The following is a 24,158-nucleotide window of genomic DNA, read 5'->3' on the forward strand; positions in this document are numbered from 1 at the left end:
AAAGCTGTTCACGTAACCAAAAGATTGTGTCGTGTGTCGCAGACTTGAAAAAAAATGTAATTATAAACTCACGTACACATACATAAGCTACTTAAAGTGCGTTAAGATTGTGCTCAACTGTATTTATACCGTACCCCTCAACTAGCTGCACCTTTAACCCATTAGTACACAGCTTACACACAGGTCATACCTTTATAATCACTCTAAAATTACAGAACGTCACGCAGGCACAAGCTACCTAAAATAAAGCGTATCGAGATTGTACTTAAGTGTAAGTCTTGGTCTGATAGGCGTGTGTGCAATGCAGGCTGTTCCTAACTTACCTGCATGATAAGTAAGAACTGTGTCTAGTACCTAATTAGGTCATTATTCTGTATTACGACACCTTAGAATAATATGTTACCAAAAATTGTGTTCAGAAATTTTTGTCCAAAGCTAAACATAGAATGACAAAATTTTCCTTTTTGGGTGAACTAATCCTTTAATAATACCAATAAGAAATGTTCAGCATATCAGAATGATTTCTGAAGGATGACGCGGCACTGAAGACTAGAGTAATGCCCACAGGCAATAAAGCAATAAAAAAAAAAAAAAATAGCAATAAAATTTGACAATCGCTGACGTAAAGTGTGTGTTTTGATGAAATACATGCAGACTTGGTGAAAGGTAGAATTCTTGGTGCCTTTTGGTCTATATTGGGTGACCTTTGACCCCAAGCGCGCTGTAACAAGGAAGGCTTAAAATAGGACGCTTCAAAATAAGAGTCCACAAATCACGGCACACCGCCTCGCTGCATGTTATTCAAAATTAACATCATTTCAGTAAATACATCATAAATGTATAGAATAATTTAGTTGGAAAGTGGCAATTTTAAGACAAAGTGTGTTCAATTTACATCGATATTTCTGCAGTCATTTCTCTTGTGTGGTAAATCAAGAGAATCAAAATATGTTTACCGCCGAGGACGTGCTTGAGGATGCAGCAACAGTCTTTATGTGTAATCAAGTGCTGACCGGAGCCAAGCGTGAGCATCAAAAACACGGCTCTGCAATCAGAGCACTTCAAACACACGAGCGTCTGCTGGAATAACAATAAGCCTGAGCGCAGGAGGAGCTTTCAATCACACAACTGCACCGGACACGTGAACTCATCAGATGCTGGGAGAGATGAGGAGGTGTGTGATGTCTGAAGTGTCTCTCAACCCCCTCCTCTGCCTCCAGACGCTCATCTCCTCTCAGCCTCGTTTCAAGCACACCACATCAGATCTCTCTGGAGCGAACGCACGAAACCATCAGACAAGCAGGTAAAACATCAGTGCGCTGAAGTCAGAGGAAGACTCTTCGGAGTTTAGGAGAGGATGTTCGAAGACTTCAGAAGCACTTTCTTCACCACCACTTGAACCTGAAAAGCAGGTGAGTGAGTGAACAACACTTCTGTCGTTAATGTGCTGTTACATGCTATTGTAATACTGCAGATTCTAAAATAAAAATTGGAATAATCAATTTTAGTGAAATGATAACGTGAGATGTTTTGATGTTCGGCGCTAAAGCAATGGCTTCAGATGCAGCCGTAATGATCTAGATTCTAGATCTAAGGTCACTTCTGGTCAACGTATGATCACAATGTTTTTGAAATGCTTCAGAGCCTGTGGACAGCTTTACAACTGTAACATTTTTCAATCCGAATGTACACTTGTGCATGGAAATTTCAGGAGTTTTATTTATTTATTGCTTCAACTATCAAGGCCAGTCAACTTACGCAGAGAAGAAATATATACAGTGTACTACCAGTCACGTGTTTGGAGTTAAGATGATATTTTGAAAGAAGCCTCTTCTGCTCATCTGCTTTAATCAGATCAGAAACGCAGAACAGAAAAATTGTCAAATATTATACAATACACATCAAAACTACAGACATATATAACGTTACAAATTCATTTCTATCATATGTATTTTCAATTCAGCATAATGGTTTCCACAAAAATAGTGTAGTATTTAAATTTGTACAAATATGTTAATTAAAATGCATTTTTGCAGGCTGAAGTAACATAAGTTGAACTAGTACACCAACTGATGATGATTTAGAGCGAGTAGTTGCTGAATGGAGACTTATTTTTTTTACAGCATGACCGGCCAAGTGTTGGTGGAGAGCATGGATTTATCAGCTCACAGACTGTCTGTGAAGACGTCTGTTGAAGATGAGTCAGAGCGTGCCGACAGCACTCTCAGCCGGTGAGATCGCAGCTACGGCTATTTTTGATCTCAACAGTTACCATCAATTGTCTAATGCTCAGATCTCTATTCTGATTCTTTTGCCTATGCAGTGGTCAGTCCGTATGTGATGACACATCCTCAGAATTGCAGCGAGTGGCCACCCTTGAACCGCGTGGACTCAACTCACAGAACTCCTTCCGTGGCCGAGGGGCGCTGTCGAGGTGAGCGCCACAGACATTTCGATTTATTCAAGCATGGCTTGATTTTGGGAAATCTGAAAATGGTGATTTTTACATTTAAAAAACACAAATCTTGCAGTATTCTCTAGTATTTTACTGCGAATGCACAGAAAATATATTATATGAGGTCTGAATAAAAACACCAGACCATTTAGTCCTCTTTAACTCCCTCTTTTGAGTGCCACGCCCACATCTCAACATCCAATCATCAACTGATGCACAGAACCAAGTCTGTTACGCTCATATCACAGTTTTCTGGGTTGCATCCATTGCAGGAGCTGCTGAGAAGGGCCTGCTGTCGTTATACAGTGTGAGAGCGGCCTCACTGAAAAACTTGTGTTGTTTGTTTTGACACATGACACTTCACTTTTATTATGGATGGATGAGCTTTATGAAACTTCTTTTGGCCATTGTGATCCAACCTAGTTATTGGCACTGGAAAAATCCACTATTGGTCCACCTCTAAGGCTACCGATAACATACATAAATGGCATATACTTATCAAATGCATTTCAAATACGTTATTTGATTACACACACTGTGGTGCATTATAGTCCAGTCCACAGAACATGATTTAGCATCCCATTCCTTTCCTTTTCCATGATATTTCTAGGTAATCATATGCTAGATGGACGTCCATGATCACTGTTCTTATGTCTTTCCATGCTGGCTCATGCTTAACATGCTTAAAGAGTTGTTTCAAGTCAAAAGACTAGAGAAGGACTTTGGGATAAGTATGGATCCAGTGTGGATAAGGAAACTCAAACAAAAACACAGCGTTAAAGGCTGAGAAGATAAATTCGAGATGGGTATTTCCACACTGATTCATTGGTTTCCATTTGTTTCCAAGGCTGGTGAGTATGGTGGTCACTCTTAGAGAATGGGCCCATAAAAGCCTCCAGGAAGAGGAGGAAAGGCCAGATTCCTTCTTAGAGCGCTTCAGAGGACCTGAACTCCAAATCGCTCCCAGTCGAATAAGCATCAGACCTGATCACGACGGAAACAACAGTGCCAAATCCAAGTGAGTTTGTCCCTTGTATAAAATCACTACTATCTTGTTTAACACACATGCAAACACAATAAAATGTATTTGGTTTTCAGGAAAAAGTCTGATGTTTTTATACTGGCACCCGCTGATGACCTGTACTATCGCTGGCTGTTTGTTATTGCCACAGCTGTATTGTACAACTGGTGCTTTGTGGTGGCTAGGTAAGACAATAGAAATGTCTGTTATCGGAATTTAAATCTGAAGTACTTAACATCAAAAGCGTTATTAAATTACAAGATTATTATTATATTAATCCAGTGAGTACAATGTCAGCAATTTATACAGTAAAATAATCTGAAAACTATCAGTGGAAGAAAGAATAAACCTACTCATTTTGGATTCAGAATGCTGCATGTAGGGCTTGTGAGGAAGGTATTTGTAGCAGCTGTTCATCCATTAAATCAAGGCGGTATAATTAGACCTCAAGAGCAAGTGTGTGTGATCTAGTCTCTCATTTTGATGATGATTCATGTAAATAGGTGTTTTTGTGTCATGTGAAAGGGCTAGCCCTGATTCAAGCTGACGGTGTTTCATTATTCATATACCAAAACACAGGGCCTGCTTTGATGAGCTTCAAACCAGGAACTTCATTCTGTGGCTGGTTTTGGATTATCTCTCTGATGTCATTTATATACTGGACACCTGTGTGAGACTGAGAACAGGTCCGATTCTTACAGCATCTATCATGTTTTTGGAGTTGAATTCAATAGAAACTTTCGGTACATGCAGTTTATGAAGTTTATGAAGCACTGACAATGTGTATCTTCACTGTAGGTTTTCTTGAGCAGGGTCTTCTGGTGAAGGACCTTACCAAGTTAAGGGAAGGCTATTTTCATACAATGCAATTCAAGCTAGACCTGGTATCCATTCTACCCACTGATCTAGCTTACATCGCCATTGGCATTCACGTGCCAGAGCTGCGTTTCAATCGACTGATGCGCTTCTCACGTCTGTTTGAGTTCTTCGACCGCACGGAGACCCGCACAAGCTACCCCAACATGTTCCGGATTTGCAACTTGGTGCTCTATATCCTAGTCATCATTCACTGGAACGCCTGCATCTACTTTGCCATCTCCAAGTCTCTGGGATTTGGATCCGACCAGTGGGTCTACCCAAACATCTCTGACCCTGAGTTTGGGACACTCACTCGAGGATACGTCTACTGCCTCTACTGGTCAACCCTCACACTGACGACCATTGGGGAAATGCCGGCTCCGGTGCGAGATGAGGAGTATCTTTTTGTTGTTTTTGATTTCCTCGTTGGTGTTCTCATTTTTGCCACCATTGTTGGTAATGTAGGAGCCATGATATCAAACATGAACGCCACACGGGCTGAGTTTCAGGCTCACATCGATGCCATCAAACACTACATGCAGTTCAGAAAGGTCAGCAAAGAGCTGGAGGCCAGAGTCATCAAATGGTTCGACTATCTGTGGACCAACAAGAAAGCAATTGACGAGCAAGATGTCCTAAAGAATCTGCCCAACAAACTGCGGGCTGAGATTGCTATCAATGTGCACCTGGACACACTGAAGAAGGTCCGTATCTTCCAGGACTGTGAGGCTGGGCTTTTGGTTGAACTGGTGCTCAAGCTACGGCCTCAGGTCTTCAGTCCCGGAGACTACATCTGCCGAAAGGGAGACATTGGAAAAGAGATGTATATCATCAAAGAAGGTCGCCTTGCTGTTGTGGCCGATGATGGGGTGACCCAGTATGCACACTTGACCTCCGGAAGCTGTTTTGGAGAGATTAGCATCCTCAACATCAAAGGCAGCAAAATGGGCAACCGACGCACAGCTAACATCCGTAGCATTGGCTACTCTGACCTCTTTTGTTTGTCAAAGGATGACCTGATGGAGGCTGTAATGGAGTATCCGGATGCTAAGAAAGCTCTGGAAGAGAGGGGAAGACAGATCCTTCTGAAAGAGGGTCTGCTGGAGGAGTTGGATGCAGGTGGAATGGGAGAAGAACGGGTTGAGGAGAAAGTGGAGAGGCTGGAAGCTTCTCTTGAAATGCTACAGACTCGGTTTGCTCGGTTGCTGGCCGAGTACACAGCGACTCAGCAGCGTCTGAAGCAGAGACTGACAGCTCTGGAGTGTAGGACGCGGCACTCTGGCAGTGGATTCCTCTCTGATGGCAATGAAAGCACTGTTGATGGCGACGGTACACGCAGTGAGGTCAACATCCAGCTCTGAGTACTTGCTTCTAAGACATAACCTTATGCGGTAGTGTTAATGACTATTCAATAGGAATAATGTATGAACAATCATAGTTACGCAATTATATATTATTGAGGTCATAGAACTGACCTCAATTGACTGTTGAACGAACAATCTTTTGTCCACCCCACTTAAAGATGTGTGATGTTTTGTTATTAAAAAAAATTAACCCATAAATATGAACAGCACTTTTTAAGATTAACCATTAATTTGCGTAAACAGATGAGAGTCTACACATATCAGTCTTCAAGAAGGAAACAAACTAAATCTTCTAGAATTCTAAGATAAATGCACTGCACGCATCTCACAAAACGTCTCACTTCTCCCAAAAACAAACACATAATGCCAAGTTTAATCTCGGGCTGCAGTGAACACTATTTAGAGTCCCAACTTTGCACGTGGTACCTTTGCACAGGAGAGGTTCAAGTTCGAATCCAGGCAACCGCAACATTTGTGAATTGTTTGTATAAAAGGGGGTTTGTATGAAATAAGATGTGTGTGTAACGGAAACGTTCAATCCTTACAATCACTGTAAGTACACTACAAAGAAATATTGTTTTCCAGGGCTCTCGAGGTACAATTAAATAGAAGTCCTGGATGAAGTAGATTTTAAGTGTATTTTAACAGTTTTATACATTTTTGATATCATACAAAAGTTAATGATAATAAGTGACAATTTTAGGAAAACTGTTAAAAAAATTACAGTTACAGCTGCACTTTTTGTCTCAGTTCAGGTCATCTCTCTCCTAATAAGCTGATTCTGTAAATCAGGTGCGTTAAATAAGGAAGACATGCAATGATCTACTTGATTCAATGTGTCATTCTTAAAGAGAGTCACTTGCTTTATTACTAAATGAATCAGCCGTTTGAACGAAGCGATTGAATGGATGATTCAGTGACAAATACAGTGACTTTCTTTTTCAGTTTAATTTTTTTATAATAAATTTACATTTCTATATTCAAAACTTTATATTTAAAGCATTAATTTCATAACATTATCATTATGAGATGCATTAATGCCACCTCTGAGTCTGTAAACGTTCATGAATGTTCTGTACACTTGAGTGTAACTTATTCTTCCTGATTGTATCTTATTGAATTTATTGCTTATTAACATTTTTGATAAAAGTATATATGTCTAATTGTTGGTCTAATTGTTGTCAATTGTCTAACTGGCACAAAAGATGGCAGGCTACATTTAATAAAGTCAGAAAAATGGCATTAAAAACACGTATTTGCAAATTCAGACACAACATTAATTTGGACAGTATTGCAGGTGCTTGTCCTAATATACAAGTAGGCTTAGAGAAAATATTTAATAGGTTGTTAATGTTATTAAAATTATAAAGTGTTTTGTTAATAAATAAATTGAAAGGGTAATATAAAATGACCATTATTACCCTCTTTGTATAAGAAATAGATCTTTAATGGCTCAGTTTGACCAATATAACTTATAAAAATGAGCCAGGTCCAAAAGGTAAAGGGGGGGGGGGTCTTTTACTGAGTTCTTTATTTTGTTGACCCTGGAATAATATTTTAATCCAGAAATTTAGTCTTGGCCATATCTCTACACCTATACCTAACCTTACCCGTGAGTAATGCTTAAAATCTATCTGAGTGAGTACTAGCTGCAGATAAAGTCTTAATTGTTGGTGATTTTAATATGATATGATAATATGTTGATAATAAAAAATATGCATTAGCATTTTTAGATTTTTTTTCTTTTGGGGTTAGACAACACATATCAGCACCTATTCATTTTCAAAATCATACTCTAGACCTAAAACAGTAATATGGAATTGATGTTTGTGGTGTTGAAACTTGCACGATGATATCTCAGATTATTATTGTTTTATGGTGCCCAAATCTTATTTTATGGTGCACCTTCTACCTTATTCAGTTTATCCTCAGGTTTGGTAAAGTAAGTCGAGTTTTTCCTATCTCTCAGAAGCATTTAATCATACTCACAAGACACAGAAGACTTCTCCGTGGTCTGTTCTGCTCAGGTCTTGAAATCAGAGTCTTTTGTCAGGTGAACGTATTGGTTATAATAAGATATAGTTTTATTATATATAGGTTAAATACATTACCAATAAAATACTAATATAAAATAGAAATAAAAACAAAGTTGTTTAATCTGCACGCTCGGCCGTTGGGAGGCGAGATGCAAGCTTCTGTCCATCTTCTGTCCAGCTTCTGGCCCGTACTCAGTCTCCATGGCCGAGACTGGGCAGGCAGAGGGTTTCGGCATAACTGGTACCCACTCTGGAGGTTCTACAGCAGATTGTATGCACTGTGCAGTGAAGATCTTGGCTCCACGGAGGTGTTCAAGAGCAGCGGGAACGTGGAGAAGCGGATATCTGAATTGTATCAAAACTTATGAGACAAGGATAATGTCATCACACACACCATTTTATTGGTAAAAAGGCCAGTTGTATGGAAACAGGCTGGAGACACCAAATTTTGCAAAGTTTCTTTAACTCAAATTCTCTTTGTCAATAACAAAACAGTGTAGAAACTGGATGGAAACTAAGCTTATGTTAACCTTAATAGAAGAAGTCTGAAACAACCGGGACACTTCCTAGATCTGGTCTCCTGCCAAACTGAGCAACTGATGGAGAAGGGCTTTGGTTTGAGTGGTGACCAAGAACCTGATGGTCATTCTAGTTGAGCTCCATGATCATATATGGAGATAAAAGCATCTAAAGGAATCCCAGATGCTGAGAAATAGGATTCTCTGGACTGATGAACTTCAATTATAAGCATCATATTTAAAGGAAACTAAATCTGCTCATCATTTGCAGAGTACCATCCTAAGTAAAGTGTGCTGATAGCAGCGGAGGGACTGAGGGACTTGTCAGAGTAGAAGGAACGCTTAGTGTAGCAAAATATAGAGATATTCTTAAAGGAAACCCAGTCCAGAGCATTCAGAAGCTAGGCAGAACAGGACAATGACCCTAAGCACACAGCAATAGTGGCTTATAGTCAACTCTGTGAATGTCCTTGAGGGGCCCAGACACAGCCTGGGATTACACCGAATCAAATATTTCTGTAGAAACCTGAACACGTGCGTCTGCCCCCATCCAACCTGACAGAGCTTGAGAGGTGAAGAGGAGAGGAGAAGAGTGGCAGATAATTGCTAAATTGCTGATGAGCAAAGCTTGTTGCATCAAACAAAAAAGACTTGAGACTGTAAAGGAAAATATATACTTTCTTTATATAAAGACTTTTCTGGTGATGTACACTGGACTTTTGCAGTAATTATAAAGTAATTAAGCTAAAACCCATCTCTCCAACATCAGCTGCAAAATCAATCAAATCCAAACATCTATCAAAATCGAGTCAACAGATGAACAGAACCTGAAGTCCTGAACAGAAGTCCTGTCCTACATTTCTTTTTCAATAATACAATAAACAAAACAAAACAGAAATCAATTGGAATTGTGAAAACTGTGTTAGAGTAGCTCGAACAACGTTTTAGACTTTAGATTTTGACTCTACTAAAGCATAAAAATACTATAATGTGTTTGCAGATATTTAAGAAACACGCAAAGTTAACATACTTGTTTATCTAAAAAACAATACTACAGTCAACTATTCTCCTTTGAAAATGTGTGTTCCGGCCCGGAATGTCGGCTTCTGTTTTGGTTTGTGAAACCCGCCCACTGTCAGTTCACCCAAACGTATTTCGGAACCCCGGGTTGCCAGTTGGCGGAAAACACCGCGGATTGCATTTCAATCATGGAAGCTGGAAAATGAAAGGGGTCTGAGTGGGAATCTGGCAACCTGCGTGTGCGACAAGTCTGAGTAGGAGGGGCCGGGTAAAAATAAAAATTCAAATATTTGGAGCAATACCTAGTTCAGTCACTCAAAACAATGAAAACAACACATTTTTGTATCTTAATTTATCTAGCAATACATTTTCTGTTCAGCTTATTTGATCGGTTTAACTGGTAAGATCCTCAGAGGGGAAGTTTTGCAGCAATTACATAGGAATGGAAAGACAGTTTCCGTGAAGGTTGTTGTGAATGAACACAGACAGATGTTTGTCAGAGGATCAGAGAAGGACACTTTTCCTCTGTCACAGTCCAGCTGAACTCTCACACGCCGAAGCTTCTCTTTAACAGTGAAGCTAGTCAAGCGTTGATCTGGGGACTGTGAGCTGTATTTGTTGTTGATGTACCGCACAAGCCAGATATTAGTGCTGAAGAAAACATCTCCCTTCCTTTGGTTTGATGCTGTGGTTATTCCAACACTCCAGAGCGTATTGTCTCCAACCTCCACATCCCAGCAGTGTGTTCCCGAGTCAAAGCCCTCAGAACCCAGAACACAGAGATACTCATCGAACCTCTCTGGATTATCAGGAACATCTTGATATTCACCGTACGACACACTGGTCAGATCAGAAGAGAGTGTGAGAGAACGAGCTGCTGTGTTTGGATCTAGAGTCAACGGAGCTATGAAGAGAAGAAAATCAGATTAGAGCATGTAACAAATGTATCAGAAAAGTAGAAACTTCACCGCACTCTGGATTTTGTAGTCATCATGCTGTATGATGCGATGATGTTATGAAATACAGTTTAGATTATCTCCATAGAATTTCAAGCGATTTTTTTTAATCATGCCTGTGAATCTGTCTGTGTTTGTTTACATCTGAACTAATCTTTAGTACTGGTGTCTACAGGTATCAGATCTGCTGGAAACTCACTGTGTTTGAGAGTTTCTTGAATCTTCCTCCAGATTCTGAACGGCAGGTTACTCAAGTAATGGGAAACACGAATCAAAGCTCCCGAACTCATCTGTGGATCCAGCTGTGATGAGATCTGGACTCTGAAGAACATTTAGGATCAGAAATAAAGAGGATTTGACTTCAGATCCACTGAGAGAAGAAACACCAGCAGCTTAACTTACCTTTCCATCATGATGTGAAAGTTCTGAAAAACAGAGAGTTTGAAAAACATTTTAATATCTTACCAAAAGATGATGACATTTTGTTGTCCTATACACAAATGAAGAGTTTGGTCATTAGTTGGGTAATTGTTAACTTGTTTGTCCACAAACATTGAAGCTAAAACCAGTCGTCACCTTCAGGAGGTAGACGTCGCTGGCCTTCATCATCTCCTCTGTGTCTCTGATTGTGTGTGAAAGAGTTGAGATGTGTCTGTTCATCTCCTCCAGCTTCTCTTTCATCATCTGCTGCTTCTGCTCCTCTTCCTCTCTCAGTGCAGTGATTGTAGCTGCTTCTTCATCTCTGAGAAACCGATGAAGCTTCTCAAACTCTTCTTTAATCTGACGCTCTGTGTGCTCGGCTTGAGACTGAAATCACATCACATTGACTTCAGCTCTGCTTTAACACTCGCTCCACTAATGTCCATCATTAACTCTTCACTCCATATCCTCACCTTGATGTGCTTCACTGTTTTATCACACTCTGCCTTCATTTCTTCTGCATGTTTGAGCTTGTTTTGTAAAGATCCCAGTGCCGTATTCAGTTTCTCCTACAAATTAAAAGTGAAAGTTGCATATTGTATTGAGTATTTATTTAATAAATATTCTATTATATTATTTAATGTTATAAATGGTTTTATTTATTATGTAACTTAAAGATATACCAATATAGCACTAAAACTGTGCTTATGCATGAAGCATGAAATGAAAGACGTCTTACCGTGTGAGATGAAAACACTTCTCTGATGGGTCTGAATGTGTGATTGATGTGTTTCTCTGAGTCTCTGCACACTAAACACACCGGCTGTTTGTCCTCCAGACAGAAGAGTTTGAGTTTCTCACTGTGTAAACTGCAGATCTCCTCAGATCCCGATGAACTTCTCTCATTACTTTTCTTTTGCAGTGATTCACACAGGTTTTTCAACGCTAGATTACGTGGAGGCTCCTCTTTTGAGGATCTTCTTCTGCAGACAGGACACTCCCGAGTGTCCTTGATTCTCCAGAACTTTTGAAGACACTCTTTACAAATACTGTGACTGCAGGACAGAAGAACAGGATCCTTAAAGATGTCACAGCACACGGGACAGGAAAGCTCTTCCACAGATTTTGAATCCATTTCTGTTTCTTTTAAAAGCTGAAACGACGAATTTACTTTCACTTTCTGAGCACTGCTTTGAAAAGTAACTAACCATTACTATCAAAATCAAACCTATCCTTCTCCAGTATCCTCTTTTATAGTGTCTTTTCGGCATTCAGTATGGTACGTAAAGGAGAAATCGTAAGAGTAGTCACTTCCTGGTAGTTAAAAATGGTTAAAGGTAGAGAAGGGTGGAGTTTCTGTGTAAATAAAACAATAAAACTATGGTGAGTGTGATTTCACCAAGTACAAGATGTTACTGGATCAACATTCTTATTGATCCTGGAACAGCATTCCAATCAACCAATCAGACTTGAGCGATCATTTTTCAGAAAATATATCAGTTTTATGCTTATAATCAGAGATAGGTAGGAGCTGGGATAAGTCTATATTTTTGTACAGTAATGTTGATCCTGGATCAACAAAATATCTGACTTGGTAAAATCACAGCGACTGCACTCAAATACATGGAAAAGGGAAAAATCTGTGTCTTCAGAGTTGGTAGGCTATTGCATCTGACATTATGAAAAATGAAAATTAAGACAAAGAAAATTCATACAGGTTTGAAACTCGCAGTTTTACAGATGTTGGAAACATGGTTTTCTAAGGAAAGATTGCTGTCAAACAGCACACCTAGGTTCCTAACTGATGATGAAGAATTAACAGAGCAGCCATCAAGTGATAGACTGTGTTCTAGATTATTATATGTGGGGTTTTTAGGTCCAATTATTAGCACCTCCGTTTTTTCAGAATTTAGCATTAAGAAGTTACTCATCATCCAGCTTTTTATATCGACGATGCATTCTGTTAGATTCTCAATTCAGGTAACGGTCCTAGCACTGAGCCTTGAGGAACTCCATATTTCACTTGTGATTGATATGATACCTCCTCATTTAATGCTACAAACTGATAGCGGTCAGATAGATATGATGTAAGCCATGCTAAGGCGCTTCCTCTAATAACAACATAGTTTTCTAGTCTCTTCAAGAGAATGTTGTGATCGATAGTATCGAATGCTGCGCTAAGATCTAATAGCACTAATAAAACCACGATCAGAGATAAAACCATGATCAGATGATAGAAGCAGGTCATTAGTAACTCTAATGAGAGCAGTCTCAGTACTATGGTACGGTCTAAAACCTGATTGGAAAGGATACTACCTTTTCTAGTAACTTTGACAGAAAAGGGAGATTAGAGATTTGTCTGTAATTTACTAAGTCTTTGGGATCAAGATGTGGTTTCAGGTTCAGGTCTTAATGATGAGAAGAGGCTTAATTTACAGCCAGTTTGAAGGTTTTGGAGAACATATCCTCAAATGACAATGATGAATTATCTCAGGTCTTCCTCCCACTCAGGTGTGTCTTGTTTTTAAGGATGTCGATGTTAACTGCTCTTTTTGCTCTTTGCACTTGGAAACTGTACACCATGTCTTCTGTCAATGTAGTTATGGCAGTAAGTTATGATATGATGCTTCCATGTTTATCACAAACATACTCTTCCATTTTAATTTACTTTTAAAATGTTGCTTTTGGATATTTTAGTCAAAATAATTTTAAATTGTATTAGTCAAGTTTCATATTCATAAAAGTATGAATATACACTTGTACAAAGTATGAACATCCACTGTTTCACAGTGCTTTATAAAAACTTGCAAAGTTACTTTTGTGCTATTCAAAGCAGCTCTTTTCCCTTGTGTCCCTGGCTTTATATTAATTAATTATATTGTTCTGTATTTGTTGTTTAAAGCATAATAATAAAAAAAAAACAACAACAGTGATGCTGAATTCTTATCTATATCTTATCTATAAATTATACACAAAAAGAATATGTAACGATTGAAGTATGGGTGGACATAAAATACACAAAATGTTCTGTGGGAGATTTCTGTTCGAAGAATATATGGATGAACAGACCTTGGTATGTTAAAAATAATGGAAGAGGTCAATTAACGTCATAAATTTAGCAATGTCTTGTATCGATTTAACATTAGTGTCAAGGTCTATTTCATTAAAATGTCAATGGGAAATATTAGAATATTCCACAATACGCAGGATCACCTTCCAATTATGTCTAATATTGGTTTGGCAATGAAAAGAAAACCATTTTTAAACCATCAAAGTGGATATTCGAAAAATGGAACACAATATGTAATGATGAACTAAATAACTTCGACATAACAGCGGATATAGATACTTATAAAGATAATTATAAATTGACTTGAGCAATAATCAAAGCAGCAGAGGAAGCAAAAATGAGAGAAATGAGAAAGGTGGTCCCCAGGTGGAATCAGGAATGTTCTGAAGCTATTAATTAAACAAATGAAGCTTTTAGGGTTTTGAGAAGCACATTAACATCAAACGATCTCATTAGTTATCAGCAGAGAAGAGCCAAGGCAAAGAGAAATACTAAGGAGATGCTGGCAGGAGTTCTGCTCTTCATTAGGAAGAGAAACAGGAGATGTGTGGGATATGTTAAAGAAGATGAACGAGGATTATCGTTTTAAAAATATACCTTAATGGGAGGAGGGAGGCAAGCAGTAACAGAGGAAGAAAAGGCAGAACTATATTACATAGTGAGGAAAATTTAGAATACAACTATAAAAAAAGAAGAAAAGAAATACTGGAACAGTATATAGGTGTGGAGCCAGGGCAAATATTAATGCTGCAATTGGTTCATATAAACAATCACTAGAAAGAGTGAAATATTAGATAAATATTTAGGTTGGTGGATAAATTCTAAACTGACATGGAAAAGTCACAGATGTTATAAAGTGCTTAACCTGACGAGGTGTTTAGTAAGAGTGGGGTGCAAATAGACAATCAATCAGGAAGATCTACTGAGCATTACTTCATTCCACATTAGATTATGGATGCGTTATATATAGATCTGCATGTAGATCATTGCTTAGGAAATTAGACGGTATTCAGCATGAAGAATTAAGATGCATTTAAACACCAGCAGCAGCACAGCGTAGGTGGAGCTTGTAGAAATGGCTCTAAGCATTAGGCTTCAAAAGTTGTCTATGGCATACTGGACATAATAGGAATCATCCGACTCAGAAAGTGTTAAAAGAAAGTTGGGGCACTAAAAATGAACAGAATATAGCATCTTCCTAGCGATCGTCTTCGACACACTCCAGTACGGTAGGTGGCGGTGCGCAATTTCCAGCTGCTTCGTAACCCGCCAATAAATCCACAGAAGAAGAAAAAGAAGGTCCTCACAGGGACAGCGCGTGTGACGCACTCTGCGCGCGGGACCTGCCGGGCTGTGCTCTACGTGAGTTGTGTTTGTGTACTTTTATACCGGATGTGAAACATTTAGCTTTCACAGTCTATGTCTAAATGTGTCTGCTCCACTTAGTTTTATACTAATGTATAGTAATGGGCGATGTGACTCTTCAGAGGAGGACGTTCAGTGAGCTTCATGTGAGGAGCTGTCAGCTAGCTCTGTCGCTGAACTTAAACCCTAGCGGGTGTTTTATGATATTTGTCAGTTTTAACGATTCGTCAGTGCTAAGTATTCATTTTTAAAGAAGCATATACGCCGATCTAATTTGCTATCAGTTCATTGTAACGTCGCTTTATGGCTGGATATATTAAAAAGGCTAGCAAAGCAGTGGCTCTCTGATTAGCCTGAATAGTCAGCATAGTCATCATATCCTCAAAGACTGGAGAACCTAGAGAAAATGTGCACTTAGACACCATGTTAGGAGGTTGCATTATGATATCAGGCTAACTAGATAGATTATCAGCTACGAACCAGAAATGCTGACTAAATAGATAACATTTTAAGGCATAATTGTCTGCACACATCTCCAGTAATATAGTCAGTATTTAGACACAAGCACAACTGAACCTGCTTATTTATTTTAATCTTGAATATTTATTTATTTTCACATTCATTCTTGAAACTAAAGAAAATTTTTTTACCCGTTTAATCCCACCGGTCACGGTAGTCACCATAAAAAAAGTTTTACATTTTTAAAGCTCTAAAAACTTTACTGACTGATGTGTTTGTGCACTTCTTGAAAATATGGAAATCATAAAGGGTCTCAACTAAACGTGAAGTTTCACATCATTAGTGCAAATTATCACACGACTAAAGCTGTTTGTTTCTTGTTTGCCCCTTGAGAAGATGATAACTGCATCAAAGCTACTAAACGAAGGACTGATAAAGTATGTTAATATAAAGATATGACAGATTTTTGGTACAGGTTCTCAAGTATTAATAAATGCATTCACATATATTACATTTTTGTTGAGTGTGGTCATAGCTCGGCTGCAAATCTACGCTGTAGATCCTGGCTAGATGCAGCCAACAGGACAACATTACCTGCAAAAAGCAGAGACGAGATCCTGTGGTCACCAAACCGGACCCCCCTCCGGCCCATGGCTGTGCCTAGAAATCTTGTCCATAAAGATAATGAACGGGACCGGTGACAAAGGGCAGCCCTCCTGGAGTCCAACATGCACTGGGAACAAGTCTGACTTATTGCCGGCAATGCGAACCAAACTCCTTCTCCGATTATACAGGGACCGGACAGCCCTTAGTAAAGGGCCCCGCACACCATACTCCCAGAGCACTACCCACAGGACACCGCAAACTCCCAGGAACCCTGCAGTAACCTGCAGAGGCTATAGAGCTGGTCCAGTGTTCCACGTCCAGATAGAAAGCCGCATTTTTCCTCCTGGATCCGAGGTTCGACTATCAGATGGATTCTCCTCTCCAGTACCCTGGCATAGACTTTCTCGGGGAGGCTGAGGAGTGTGATCCCCCTGTTATTGGAACACGCCCTCCTTCTTTAAGAACCATCACCCCAGTCTGGGGATCTCGTCCACCCCTGGTGCTTAACTACCTCTGTGACTTCAGCCCCGTTAATGGCCGAGTCCTTCTTTAGGTCCCCGCCCTCTTCTTCCTCAGTGGAAGATGCGCTGGCAGGATTGAGAAGATCCTCAATGTCCCCGACCTCCCTCGGGATCCGGTCTCAAAGCTTTGAAGGTGGTGGGAGTTAAAGACCCCCCTGACAGGGGGCTTTGCCAAACGTTCCCAACAGACCCTCACAGTACGTTTGGGCCTGCCGAGTCTGTCCAGCTTCCTTTCGGGCCGATGGATCCAACCCACCACCAGGTGGAAATCAGTTGACAACTCCACCCCTCTCTTCACCCGAGTGTCCAAGACATACGGCCGGAGGTCAGATGAATCAACCACAAAGTTGACCGTTGACCTCCGCCCTAGGGTGTCCTGGTGCCACGTGTACTGATGGACACCCTTGTGCTTGAACATGGTGTTCGTTATGGACAAATCGTGACTAGCACAGAAGTCCAACAACAGAACACCACTCGAGTTCAGATCAGGGGGGCGGTTCCTCCCAATCATGCAGGTATCACTAGCGGTTTTGAAGTCCCCCAGAAGCATGACAGAGACCCCAAGAAGGCTGGGTACTCTGCACTGCCATTCGGCCCGTAGGCACAAATGACCTATTCCCAACCCGAAAGTGCTCGTCACCAAAACATGGAGGCTAAGCAGGGGGTCCATGAACAAGCCCACACCAGCCCGCCTCTCACTGCGGGCAACACCAGAGTAGTGGAGCATCCAGCTCCTTTCGAGAAGATCCAGCTTCCAGAGTGGAAAATATTGTGCTAAATTAAAATTTCAAATGTTCCAAAAAGTGCATAAAACATTTTACAAAAAGGTAACAATTTTGTAATACAATGATAGATGAATTTTTTTTTCTCTCAATGTTCCTATCAATGTTGCATACATTATTTTTTATGTATAATAGTTACCCTAGAATGTGATCAAACAGTTGCTGATGTAAGATGTCACAATTGTGAGCGAGCTTAAAACACAGTTTTTCCCCCCAAAATGTGTAAAAATAAATCTTGATTATTTCAAAGGGTTTGAGATGTGTTAATGGGATTAAATGTGTTAAATCATATATGATGGAGGTTTATACAGGTCAGATAGGTCTGGTGCATTAAGTCTTAAAGTCTGATTTCTCTCTTTTTGTTTGCAGCATTATGGCATTTAACTTCGGTCAACCGGGAACTGGAAGCTTCTCTTTTGGACCCCCTAAGACTACCGCTGCCCCCACCACAGGCTTCGGGCTGCCGCCCAGCGCTCCTGCAGGAGGAGGAGGAGGAGGAGGAGGAGGAGGCTTCTCTTTCGGGGCAGGACAACCCCAGACGCAGACCTTTGGAAGCCAGCCGTCTCAGATCGCAGGACTCCTCGCGCAGCCACCCCAGAATAATGGAAGCGCACCGGGTGGATTCAGCTTCGGAGCGCAGGCTCAGAGCACCGCCCCCAGTGGAGGCTTCTCTTTCGGGTGAGGTTTCTTTTCTTTTTCCTTTTTTAAATAAAGAAAAAATAACACAACAGCCGTGATCCATAAGTCAAAATTCTGTTTCTTTACAAAGCAATTGATTTTTTTTTTTTTTTATGACAAAACCTTTACAGATATAACTACTCTAATCTTTAAGTCTGTTCATTGACAAGCTTTTTTTGTTTCATTTAAAGCAATCAGATGACATGTATATCATTTTTTTAAATAAACATAAGCAGAATCCCTAGTGGAAAAACTACCTTGCATTTCTGAAAGAAATCAATAACAATCAGAAAACCTAAACAAGCAAATGATCCAGAGTCACTGCTAATGAAGCACTGCTGATGATGGGGAGTCGGTTTCCCAACAGTCTCAACTAATTATTTTGCAATGGTAAAAATGCAAAAAATATATTGTTTCCGTATGGAATGCAAGAACCGCAACAACCGTGGTATTTGTATGATTTCGTAAAGTTTCTCACTTCTCGTTTTACAGTCTCTTGCCACCATCTTGTGGTGCAGCAGTCAAACTGCATTGACTGATAGCTTTGAGCAGGTGAAATTGGGCCCAAGATTTAAGCCCGGGCTACAACCTGGGCCTCGGACCTGTTTTAGGCTTCTCCTTATTAGTGATTAAAAACTGCCTGACGACGTGAGACTGAGAGCGACTCGACGGTGTTCAGTGTCCTGCAAGAGACCATCAGCAGATGAAGACTTCTGCTCTCAGACACACGCAGTAGACTTGCTGCAAAGCCCCAGAAAAATCATGACTGTGTCTGACGAAAATAATAGGAAGATATTAGAATTATTAGAATTCTGACAGATGAATTTTCTGACTCCCCATCTCCTTATAGACTCTCCTTTCAGAGAGAAGTCATCTTTACAGATTAATATTATAATATATATATATATATATATATATATATATATATATATATATATATATATATATATATATATATATATATATATATATTTATATTATTTTTATAAGTGGACATTTTTGTGAAGCGCTCTTGTTCAAGACGAGAAGGCAGAAAGTGCATCTTATTTATTTTCTTTAGAAAATCATATTTTGTTACTGTAATAATACTGCATACTATTGAGCCACTCAAAATGAGTCTTTAGTGTCCCACTCCTTCAGAAATCATTCCAATATGCTGATTTATTAAGCCTTTCTAACAATATGCACAACCATTTTTTTTTTTAAAGAAATTAAAACTTCTATTCAGACTTCTATTTTGACTGTGTGTGTGTGTGTGTGTGTGTGTGTGTGTGTAAAATTAGGAAACCCTTACTAACAATTAGTACTTACTTAAACAATGAGTTGGTCTCAGCAGGACTGGAAACGGTGTACATGTCTCTTTTATGTGAACAGTCTTTCATGTCTTTGTGTCCAGCGCCTCTCTTCCTAAACTCAGCACACCGGTGGCGTCTCAGCCTGTGACCACGAGCGTGACTCTCGGGACTTCATCTGCTGGCGCGGGCTTCAGTTTCGGAGGCCTCCCCACTCAGACGACTACAACCCAGCCGCCTCTGGGCGGATTTAGCTTCGGGACGCCCAAAGTCCAAGCACCCGCAGCCGCCCCAGCTCAGCCCACCCCTGCGCTCTCTCTAGGGCCTCAGCCCACAGGTAACACGGAGTACAGCTCACATCAATCTGAGGATTTGGATAACTTGCTCTCTGAAATGCACACCTATCACTGTTTAATGCTACAACAAGAAACAGAAAGAACCTCCGAGATGAAGTTAGATTACAGCCTGCAGTGCGGACACATTAATTCCTCATGTTTCGATTGAGCATGTCCGCACGCTCATACTTCTTTATCGTTTCATGGGGTCTTTAAAATATTTTTTTTCTCCACCTGGAGTTTGTTATACACGCTCCATTCCATTGCAGCACACCGGTTCCCTTTTGAAAGAAATGCATGAAAACTGTTTTCGTCTGCTCATTACTTTCCCCTGTGGATCTTTAGGTCTGACTCTTGGAGCTTCTACCACTGCCTCCACGGCCCCAACAACAGCAATTAACTTTGGAATTAAAACGTCAGGTACAGTGTCTGCAGTGTGGCCGTTCTAGTATTAAAAGTGGCCAAAGAGGGCGGTATGTGTGTAATGCAGGTTTTGTTGTTGTTGTTCAGCCACCCCGGCCCCCTCCAGCTCAGCACAGAGTCAGTCCCTGACGGCTCCGGTGTCCTCTCTGTTTGCTGCTCCTATAGCCTCAACACCAGCCTCAGGATTCACTCGTGAGTGCTGTTACACGTCTACACCTCTTATCTGATGCCCAAAACTGTATTAACGGCCTTACTTTAGTAATATCCCTGAAATTCTTTAACATTAAGATTTGTACTCGTAAATATTACTAAAGCAAGCAGTAGTTGGCAATATGGTGTTTGTTGATTTGCTTTGTTTATGATGTTAATGCTATCTCTAGTTTCTCCGCGTATTCATTTCAGCACAGTAGGACGCGCACTCTAATGTGAACATGAGCACATAAATATTGTTTTCTTGATCAGGTTTCCATTTATTTTCAGCCCAGATGGTAAACAGATGAGCTATTTTTTTAACAAGTTCAAGGGATTGGGTTGTTATGAAATCTGTTTTTTCTGTTTAAATCGCCCTTCGCTGCTCACAAACAACATCAGGGAGTTGTACTTGTCTCTGATCGCGGGTAAAAGGCACAGGTAAAAGGTTTTTGACAAATGCAGGACAGAAATGAAACTGTTCTTTGAGTTTCTGTGGGTGCTAAAAATGGCTTCAGTTTAATTCTTAAAATTTAAGGGCATAAAATGGCTCAAAAAGTCTTTTAAAAATAAGAGGTCGTAAATTTAGAGACGGAAAGACCAGAATAGCTATATAGATTAACATGTCCATTAGATATCAAAAGGCTATGCTGTTACTCACTATATATATGAACGTGTTTCAAAATACTGCGCGGTTAACGGAAACTGTTATATTTCTGTCATTTCAGAAGTGAAACCTACTGGCAGAGAACGAAAGTGCTTTTTTTAATAAGCCCTTGAGCTGTTTTTGCTACATTATTTTTAAATGTGAACCAGGCAATCAACAAAAGCTGATGCATTATAAAAATCTAAACCATTAATACTGTCCAACGATTAATCTCGAGTAATCGCTTCCAAAAAGTTTTACAGAATGTGTACTGTGTATGTTTGTGTATAAATACAGTCATGTTCAGTGTGTATATTTAGAGAAATAATATATATATATATATATATATATATATATATATATATATATATATATATATATATATATATATATATTATTATTATTTTATTATTATTATTATTATTTTTTATTATTATTTTTTTTGACTCATTCCATTTCTTAAAATCCTCTAATTAAAAAAAAGGACCTCTGTACATTTGTTTGTTGGAAATTACATTGTCTTGTTGGGGTAATATTGATCTCAAGTGACAACAAAGTTTTACAATATTTCTTAAAAAAACTAATGACAGTAATTCTACTTTTAACTCCCTTCAATAAAAGGGAAATTGATTTAAGACGTGAATTAGTAATCTGGCCCTTGGTATGAAGGATAAAATGTGTATGATGTGTTCTGTCAGTGGGCTCGTCGATGGCCTCGGTGGCTCCTGTGGTGACCTCGGCCTCCAGCGCTCCCACCAGCCTGTCCCTGAAGCCTCTGGGAGTCGCTCCTGCTATAAGCACAGGTGCCCTCACTTATTCCCACACGCTGAGCAAATAATTGTCTGTAAGGTATTTGTATCGTTTAAACGTGCGTTTGTGTGTTTTGTAGCAGCGGCTGCTGCTGCCAGCACCGGAGCCACTACTGGCTTTTCTCTGGGACTGAAGACCGCAGCGCCTGCTGCAGCAGCCACCATCACCTCCACCTCCACCGCCGTCGTCACAGCCAGGTACAGACCCCTCCACCTGTCGGCTGTGTGTTTTCTTCTCCTGTCGAGGTGCATATCCAGACTCTCGTGTTGTCCTCTGTCAGCACTGCTCCGGTGATGTCTTACGCTCAGCTGGAGGCTTTGATTAACAAGTGGAGCTCAGAACTGGAAGACCAAGAGCGGCACTTTCTGCAGCAGGCTACTCAGGTCAATGCCTGGGACCGCATGCTGGTGGAGAACGGAGAGAAGGTAGAGAAGTGCATCCATCTTGTAGCATGCTGTTTTCTTTCCCGCTGCACGTATCTTTGCACTGGTACAGTCATAGCAGCGCCACGTTTATATACACACTTCACATAGCAGGAATCAAGAAGTGCAGATGAAGAGGTGCTCTTTGGCTTCAGCTGTAATAATAATGTTCACCCACTGCTGCCTATTACGTAACACACTTCCCATGTTGAGTCTCCTGAAGTTAACAGATCCATCTTTAAACCGGTATCTAGTGTTGATGGCACACCGCCTAAAACCACTAATACCATTTTTTTTCTCTTAGATAACGTCCTTGCATAAAGATATGGAGAAGGTGAAACTGGACCAGCGAAGGTAATCAGTGTTTTAATTTATTTAAAAAGTTGTATTATATTCTTGGTGGAGGAGCATTAAAGTTGTAGTTCACACCAAAAATGAACACTCAACCAAGTTTTTCCAAACCTGCAAGACCAGTTATTTTCCAGAAAACAAATTAAGAGGTTTTTGATGAAATATGAGAGCTTTCTGGCCCTCCTTAAGACAGCAAGGCCCAGAAACACAGTGAGGTTAAAATAATTCATCAGCGGTTCAACCTTAATTTTACCAAGATATGGGAATATTTTGTGTGAAAAGAAAAGAAAAATAACTACTTTAACTATACTTGTCTGAATCACCCAAGTGCCAGTATGTAGAGTATCATGATGAATACGCTGGGCCTTGTTTACGAGCAGAGGACTTCATGGGCATGTGTCGTGAGACTTTCTATAATCTCACTAGGATGATGCCATTTCATATTTATAGTTTTTTTGTATAATAATATTGATAAGTTTATGTTATTCTGCTATTTGCATCAGCTGCTTGATGGTTTAAATGGAGAATTTGTTCGCCAGAATCAATCTCACCAAGCATGCTTTAAGTCATTTATGATGGAAACTTAAAAAAAAAAGTTTGTCATGTTTTGGTGCTTGTGCCACAGGTTGGATCAGGAACTGGACTTCATCCTGTCTCAGCAAAAGGAGCTGGAGGATCTTCTCGGCCCGTTAGAGGAGTCCGTGAAGGAGCAGAGCGGAACCATTTACATGCAGAACGCAGATGAAGAGCGAGAAAGAACGTAAGGACTCCATCGGCCTTCTAAGCATCTCACGTACTGTGAGGTCGTTGAGTTTCTGAATGATCTCTCTCATCCAGGTACAAGCTGGCAGAAAATGTGGATGCCCAGCTCAAGAGAATGTCCCAAGATCTGAAAGAGATCATTGAACACCTGAACACATCCAGCGGTCCTGCCGACACCACGGACCCGGTATAAAAAACACGGCCAATGGTCCAGACAGAAATGCTCTTAATGATCGTGTTCTTAGCTAAGAATGCCTGGTGCTGTTTTTCAGCTTCAGCAGATCTGCAAAATCCTCAACGCACACATGGACTCCCTGCAGTGGGTAGAACAAAACTCTGGTGGGTATACTCTTTACACACCAAAAAACTAAACCGTCACTCTATGAATTACTTCATTCTTCAAATGAACATGTGCTTTTTCTGTGCAGTTTTACTCCAGAGGCGAGTGGAGGAGGTCTCGAAGCTGTGTGAAAGCCGCAGCAAGGAACAAGAGAAAAGCTTTCGTTTAAACTTCCAGTAATCACGTTTTTCCCCTCTCTTTTTTTCAATCAGATGTAAATGAATGTCATTGTTTTTTGATATTTGCTTCAAAATAAAATTTCTTTCTACCCCATTTGATCTTAATCGGCTGTTATGTGTTCTCTTTTTTTTATTCATATTGATTGCAATCAGCAAAATTATCATCACTGTTCAGATGTAATTTTTTTAAAGATGTAAAATGAAGAATACACCTGCAAAAAGGGGAGTTTCTCTTCCTGGTTTACACTTACGGTGTAAAACGAGCCAATCAGATGCGTGG

General features: G+C 40.0%; 3 protein-coding genes across 4 annotated transcripts; 2 read left to right on the forward strand and 1 right to left on the reverse strand.

Annotated features, from left to right (window-relative positions):
• The first annotated feature begins 875 nt into the window (after window positions 1-875).
• cnga2a (cyclic nucleotide gated channel subunit alpha 2a) lies at window positions 876-6,861 on the forward strand. The gene is made up of 7 exons (XM_043256995.1): window positions 876-1,412; window positions 2,124-2,231; window positions 2,324-2,434; window positions 3,303-3,473; window positions 3,554-3,661; window positions 4,056-4,162; window positions 4,275-6,861. The coding sequence occupies exons 2-7, from the start codon at window positions 2,125-2,127 to the stop codon at window positions 5,693-5,695; spliced, it is 2,025 nt and encodes a 674-aa protein (XP_043112930.1). The 5' UTR covers window positions 876-1,412; window position 2,124; the 3' UTR covers window positions 5,696-6,861.
• Window positions 6,862-8,917: 2,056 nt separating this feature from the next.
• On the reverse strand, window positions 8,918-11,949 carry LOC122357589 (nuclear factor 7, brain-like). Its single transcript, XM_043256999.1, has 6 exons — window positions 11,388-11,949; window positions 11,122-11,217; window positions 10,805-11,035; window positions 10,631-10,653; window positions 10,428-10,549; window positions 8,918-10,176 (listed from the first exon to the last, which is right to left on the reverse strand). Exons 1-6 carry the CDS (start codon window positions 11,781-11,783, stop codon window positions 9,653-9,655), a joined length of 1,392 nt encoding a protein of 463 aa, XP_043112934.1. The 5' UTR covers window positions 11,784-11,949; the 3' UTR covers window positions 8,918-9,652.
• Window positions 11,950-14,976: 3,027 nt separating this feature from the next.
• On the forward strand, window positions 14,977-23,983 carry nup62l (nucleoporin 62 like). Of its 2 annotated transcripts, XM_043257914.1 has the most exons (13): window positions 14,977-15,080; window positions 17,821-18,129; window positions 19,526-19,758; window positions 20,102-20,176; window positions 20,267-20,371; window positions 21,713-21,817; window positions 21,904-22,021; window positions 22,105-22,249; window positions 22,551-22,600; window positions 23,223-23,357; window positions 23,435-23,546; window positions 23,632-23,698; window positions 23,788-23,983. In XM_043257914.1, exons 2-13 carry the CDS (start codon window positions 17,825-17,827, stop codon window positions 23,877-23,879), a joined length of 1,542 nt encoding a protein of 513 aa, XP_043113849.1. In that variant the 5' UTR covers window positions 14,977-15,080; window positions 17,821-17,824; the 3' UTR covers window positions 23,880-23,983. The 2 variants fall into 2 exon arrangements, with proteins under 2 accessions (XP_043113849.1, XP_043113850.1); XM_043257915.1 differs by lacking the exon at window positions 20,267-20,371.
• Window positions 23,984-24,158: the final 175 nt, after the last annotated feature.

The sequence above is a fragment of the Puntigrus tetrazona genome, chromosome 14 (genome assembly GCF_018831695.1).
Source record: "Puntigrus tetrazona isolate hp1 chromosome 14, ASM1883169v1, whole genome shotgun sequence".
Lineage (NCBI taxonomy): Eukaryota > Metazoa > Chordata > Actinopteri > Cypriniformes > Cyprinidae > Puntigrus > Puntigrus tetrazona.

Coding starts and splice junctions, on each gene's coding strand:
- nup62l (XM_043257914.1), top strand. CDS start 17,825: ATGGCATTTAACTTCGGTCAACCGGGAACTGGAAGCTTCTCTTTTGGA. Junction 18,130..19,525: donor AGTGGAGGCTTCTCTTTCGG/GTGAGGTTTCTT, acceptor CTTTGTGTCCAG/CGCCTCTCTTCCTAAACTCA. Junction 23,358..23,434: donor GATGAAGAGCGAGAAAGAAC/GTAAGGACTCCA, acceptor TCTCTCATCCAG/GTACAAGCTGGCAGAAAATG.
- cnga2a (XM_043256995.1), top strand. CDS start 2,125: ATGACCGGCCAAGTGTTGGTGGAGAGCATGGATTTATCAGCTCACAGA. Junction 3,474..3,553: donor AACAACAGTGCCAAATCCAA/GTGAGTTTGTCC, acceptor TTTGGTTTTCAG/GAAAAAGTCTGATGTTTTTA. Junction 3,662..4,055: donor TGGTGCTTTGTGGTGGCTAG/GTAAGACAATAG, acceptor ACCAAAACACAG/GGCCTGCTTTGATGAGCTTC.
- LOC122357589 (XM_043256999.1), bottom strand. CDS start 11,783: ATGGATTCAAAATCTGTGGAAGAGCTTTCCTGTCCCGTGTGCTGTGAC. Junction 11,218..11,387: donor AAGTGTTTTCATCTCACACG/GTAAGACGTCTT, acceptor TTTAATTTGTAG/GAGAAACTGAATACGGCACT. Junction 10,177..10,427: donor TCAAGAAACTCTCAAACACA/GTGAGTTTCCAG, acceptor TTCTCTTCATAG/CTCCGTTGACTCTAGATCCA.